The sequence below is a fragment of the Micromesistius poutassou genome (genome assembly GCF_964030765.1).
Source record: "Micromesistius poutassou genome assembly, contig: SCAFFOLD_6517, whole genome shotgun sequence".
Taxonomy (NCBI): Eukaryota; Metazoa; Chordata; class Actinopteri; order Gadiformes; family Gadidae; genus Micromesistius; species Micromesistius poutassou.
In genome coordinates this window covers 1-5,119 of record NW_028180626.1, presented here as the reverse complement: position 1 = coordinate 5,119, position 5,119 = coordinate 1, and the positions used below count along the sequence as shown (strand labels likewise).

Sequence of the window (5,119 nt, the reverse complement as noted above, 5' to 3'; positions counted from 1 at the left end):
TGTTTACATTCCAGTTATTTTTGGTGTAGCCTTTGGTTTTCTCTTTTCAGTCTTTACATGCAATCAACGTCTGAGTGTGACGATTATTTCTTATACTATCATTCGTCGTTTTATACCAGACAAACTTTTGAGATGAAGAACTGACAACCAGTTAAGTCTACGGAAACAGTGGTAAAGTTCTAAGAAAATAGATTTTCAAGATAAATATATGAAAAAAAACGCATTACAATTTACAATCAACAAAAACAGAAAAAAAACACGCATTACACACATTGCGTATCCAACCCACCTAAACACATCTACAAAAACGACGTTCTTCTAGAAATTAGGATCTCTCCTTTTGCTTCCCCCCCGTTCAAACGTCACCCCCCACCACCCCCCCCCCCCCCCCCCCAAGTTCTGAGTGTGCCGGTATTCGTTTGATCTCTGAGAAGGCCTGCCAGTCATCTGCACCAGCTGCCCTGGCCCTCAGCCCTCAGGGTTGAAAACTGTGAGGTCGGATCTTCATCTCCACCCTCTTCATGGAGTAGCTAGACCCGTGCCAGCCGTACCAACTGATGCCATCTGTGTTGGGCGAGTGCTGGCCCCGGCGGTAGAACACGCCGTTCAGGTTGGAGTCCGTGCAGCAGTTGTACCAGTAGCCACCTGCAAGGGAGGGGGGGGGTCACATGATCACATTGGTCACCCCGGTCTGTGTGTGTCTCAGGTCCGGGGCGTGCAGCAGTGTGAACTGACGTTAGAGAGAACACGGTTCAAGAGGGTCGGGGTCGGCGGTCCGTACCTTTGCGCAGGGCGGCGCAGTCGTCCACGCACTTGTCGTGGTCCTTGTCCTTCGTGCTGAAGTAGGTGTTGTTGTGGTAGCGCAGCGAGTCGCCGGCGTTGCCGCTGTAGTTGGCCAGCAGGAGCTTGTAGCTGTTGAGCTCGTTGCTCAGGCTGAAGGAGCCGTACTCAGCGTAGCGCGTGTCCCCCGCCCAGTCCTGCATCGGCGGAAAAAAACAACACGTTAACGGGTTCAGCCCTGCAGAACAGCACCCCTCGGAGATGAACCACCTCCAGCGCCATTAGCCCGGGGGTTTATGTATTATTCTAGTAATGGAAACACAAAGAGTGAGAGGATGACTGGCTCCGCTCTGTGTGTGTGTGTGTGTTGGCGGGGGTGAGGCCCTCATCATGAGGCCGTGTGTGTGTGTGTGTGTTCGGCCCGCTCTGGGTTTGAACCCTGTGTTTTTTCCTCCGCCTGGCGCTCTGCGAGCCCCCCTACCTCCATCTCGATGCGCAGCATGCTGGCCTGCTGCGTCAGGCGGTAGATGTGCTCGTTGCCCAGCCAGAAGTCGCCGCGCACCGTCCCGAAGCCCTTCTTGTACTGCTTCCAGTCGCGGTCGAAGGAGGTGAGGCCCACGCGGCGCCGCTGGATCACGGTCCAGCCGCCGCCGTTGGTCTCCATGTCACAGAACACCTGGAGCACACGGAGGCACCGCCTGTTAGGGCAGGTGTCTTCCCCCCTGGACGGCGCCACAGACTGAACAGCTTCCGGGGCCAGAATCCTAACTGTTAACTAAGGCTGTGTGGAACGTCAACCCCGGTCAAAGGGGTTGAAAGGCTCCTCAAAAGAAGGCATTGTCTCTCTAAAGCGATTGAATGGAGACTCTCCTTAAGGGGGGCGTCTCAAGCCGTCTTGAGGACGGAGGGACTTACCGTCAGCTCCGGCGTGCGGAGGAAGTCGTCCTTGGGGAGTTTGTACTCTCCGGAGATCCGGTAGTTCTTGGCGTAAAGGGAAGCGCAGTCATACATGACGTCTGGAGGGGAATGAGAAGAGCGAGGCCCATCAGTTAATGGGCTTCCCAGATGCTTTCTCTGGTCTGAAAGCTTTAAATTCACTCTTATACTCTGCATTCGCTTGGCACAGGGATTGATAACGTCCCTGAAGGGGAAGGGACCGCTGTGAAAATTGTTCCCCCCCCCACCCCCCCCCCCCCCCCCCTTCAAAGGTCCACACCAGTCAGAATAATGGCACTCTGTGTGCTAAAGGGAATGAGGTCACTGGTGTTGAATCAGACTCTGGTACTGGCGAGGACTGGGAATGAGAGTCTGAGAGAGGGGTACAGTGGAAACCTTCTCATTCTAATCTTTGCTTCTCTTCCTGCCTCACCAGTCGCTCTGTAATTTAAGCGAAGCCTGTTAAAACGCCTGGGTTCACTTTCCTAGTCGCACACACACACACACTCACACACACGCACACCCACCTCTAGCGTCTATAAAAATAATAAACGGAATCAGGCCCGGTTAACCCCTGTGCGGCGGTTGATGCTGATTAAAGGCTTGTTAAAGTCTGGACGCTGGGGCGTTTTGCCATTTTTAATAGAGGTGGTCTTTGTCTCCCTGTGCTCCAGACGGGACTGTACACCTCCTAAATGAGGGGGTGCGCACTGCGGTGGGCGGAGGACGGAGGACACACACATGTCATCTGCACCATGATCTTCATTATCCCCGGCCCACTGCAGTGCCCGTGGCTTAAAGGGCCACTCAACCCCAAATCATCATCATCATCATTATTTTGTCTGAAACGTGGTAATGTGTGTTTTATGATTTTCAACACGGTAATCTATGCCATTGTATCGAAGTTCCTTGAAGAAAGACAAGTCCTTTGGAGATCACAGGAGTAAAATCCTGCCACCGTTGATGAGGTGTTCGTCTGAGCAGCGGTTGATTTAGGTGTTTGTCGTCTGAGAGAGGATTAACGCTTCAGGACACTGTGTGTGTGTGTGACAACATCGCCCACTATATCGCTCCCCTCTTTCCTAGGACTCTCAGCCCAAACATATTTGTTTAAATCTCATTGTGTTCGAATTCAGTGAGCCCAAACAGTGGGCTCACTTGCACATGAAAGCACACATGGTTGATTATAGCTTTTCCAGAGGCAAAATACCTGTAGAAGGTCTGTAGAAAAAAAAAATCAGTCTGTGAGGTTAAACGTTTTAAAGTGGCTCAATACAACTCGACAATAAAAGGGTACTTGCAACAGGTTAACTTGTGAAAATGTAGCCCCTAGTGAACTCTTAACACTGGATCAACAAAATACCGTGTCCATTCTAGTCATCAGTTTGATGTATTTCTAGGTCATCCCCATATTGTGCACTGGAGAGTAAATGACCGTCTAGGCTGGACGTATGGCAAACATTAGACATGATCTTTAGATCCGGAGAGAGAGAGAGCGAGAGAGACACACACACACACACCAGCTGAGAACGAGAAGAGAGGGACAGAGGGAAGAGGGGTCTGGTCTGTAACCATGGTAACATTTCAACCGACCCTGCAGACTAGTGAGTGACTGACATGAATTCATCCATTCACGAGAACCACTGCCGTCGTACCACTGCCAAAAAGCCAAACAAAGCACTCAGGCAATCATATTTCGTGCATTACTTTAACCATCACTATACAGCATCAAGGACTCTTTCACAAACTCCTCCATTCCCTTTGGCGGTTCACATTTGAACAAAAAAAAGAGATGAATCAAGGCTGAACTCAAAGTGCACTTTGCTCGACTCTCAAAGGACACTTTGCTGCCTCCCTGTCAAGGGACGATAACGCTCAGAGAGAGCTACAGTGTGAACGGCGGCGGCGGCGGCGGCGTCTCACCTGAGGAGGTCTGCGTGATGGACTGGGCCCCCTGCAGCTGCAGGATCTCCACGCGGTTGTTGATCTCCGAGTACTTGCTCTCGGCCTCGGTGACGCGGGCCTCCTGCTGGCGGTTCTGCTTGTCCAGCTCCATGACCTGCCGCACCACGGCGAGCAGGTCCGTCTCCTGCTTGCGGCCCAGCTCCTCCAGGATGCTGCTCAGGTTGGCCACCTGCACCTTCAGGGAGCGCACCTCCTCGCAGCACGCGCCCTTCTGCGCCTTGGGGGGGTTCTTCTTCTTGGGGTTCTGGGCCCACGCCCCGGCCAGCAGGAGCAGCGTGACCCCCAACGCCGCCATGGTCATCGACACTTTGACCATTTTTCTTTTTTTTTCTTTTTTTTTTCTTTCGCTGTAAAAGTCTCTGTTCGGTTGCGGTCTGTAGTCTCTGTGCTCAAAGAGCGGTGTGTTCCCGGTTGGAGGTGTGTGTGTGTGTGTGGCGGCGGCGGCTCCGCTGCGTTCAGTGGGTCAGTGCCAGAGCTCTCCTTTCATCCGGCTGTTCACCTCCGGCTCCTCTCTGTGTTCTCTCTGCAGCCCCGCTCCCTCCGTGCATCTTAAATATTTTCACATAGGTTCCTCCCACCCCTCGTCTCCCTCAGCAGCCCATCAGTCGCTGCCCTGACCCCCCCCACCCACCCACAGCCCCCTCTCCCCCTCTCCCTCTCCCCTCTCCCCTCCCCCCTCGCCTCCCCCTTCCCACACACACACACACACTCCTCTTACTCACTTTCGCTCCTTCCTAGTAGTTCAGCCCCCTTGTGCGTCGTCGTCTCCTCGTTGGTCAGGTGTTAAAGGTTTTCCGAGCCCTCCGGTAGTGGCTTGTTTTTCTGTCTTCCTCTGCCTGGAAGAGTAATGGAAGGCTCCAGTAAAAACAGCAGCTCCTGTCTGCCGGTATCATGCTACCACGTATGACCTCTGGTGACGAGTGCCGCTGCAAACGCCAGCCTCCGCCTTCCAGCGGCGTCTTGGTATTTGTTTAGGATTTGTTTCAAGTCGAACGTTTTAACACCTAAATCCGTTTAGGTTTAAACGTGTGCCGGCCTGTGTCGTTTTTGCCCCTCCTTACAGCCTGGTTTTCCCTTTTAACGGCGGGTTTTTTGTTATGACGAGGTGTAACTTTCTTCAGTAAGTTGTGTTTTTACGTACCCTACAGATGTGTGAAGTCAGTAAGAGCCCTTAATTGTCGGGCTTGTCGGCCTGCAATCAAGTCATTAAAGACCTTTCAGACGAAGGTTGGTGTTTGGTTGAAACACACGACACCCTCATTGAGTGTTTTATACGAGCGACTACAGAAAATACTATGAAAAGAGTTAACATATAAATCAATGAAAATAATATAAAGAAATAATATAGAGGTAATAAAATGCCCAGATGTTCAACGGTACAGAATGTGCATTAAATAAATAAAGTATATATGAAAGAACGTGAGAGCAGCTATAGTAA

At 51.8% G+C, this 5,119-nt stretch overlaps 1 protein-coding gene across 1 annotated transcript; it reads right to left on the bottom strand.

Moving 5' to 3' along the window:
• Positions 1 to 420: 420 nt before the first annotated feature.
• angptl7 (angiopoietin-like 7) lies at positions 421 to 4,235 on the bottom strand. The gene is made up of 5 exons (XM_084488986.1): positions 3,640 to 4,235; positions 1,696 to 1,796; positions 1,262 to 1,456; positions 782 to 977; positions 421 to 645 (listed from the first exon to the last, which is right to left on the bottom strand). Exons 1-5 carry the CDS (start codon positions 3,995 to 3,997, stop codon positions 476 to 478), a joined length of 1,020 nt encoding a protein of 339 aa, XP_084345112.1. The 5' UTR covers positions 3,998 to 4,235; the 3' UTR covers positions 421 to 475.
• Between the last annotated feature and the right edge of the window lie 884 nt (positions 4,236 to 5,119).

Coding starts and splice junctions, on each gene's coding strand:
- angptl7 (XM_084488986.1), bottom strand. CDS start 3,997: ATGGTCAAAGTGTCGATGACCATGGCGGCGTTGGGGGTCACGCTGCTC. Junction 1,457..1,695: donor TCCGCACGCCGGAGCTGACG/GTAAGTCCCTCC, acceptor CGTGTGCTCCAG/GTGTTCTGTGACATGGAGAC. Junction 978..1,261: donor TGCTGCGCATCGAGATGGAG/GTAGGGGGGCTC, acceptor CCGCCGATGCAG/GACTGGGCGGGGGACACGCG.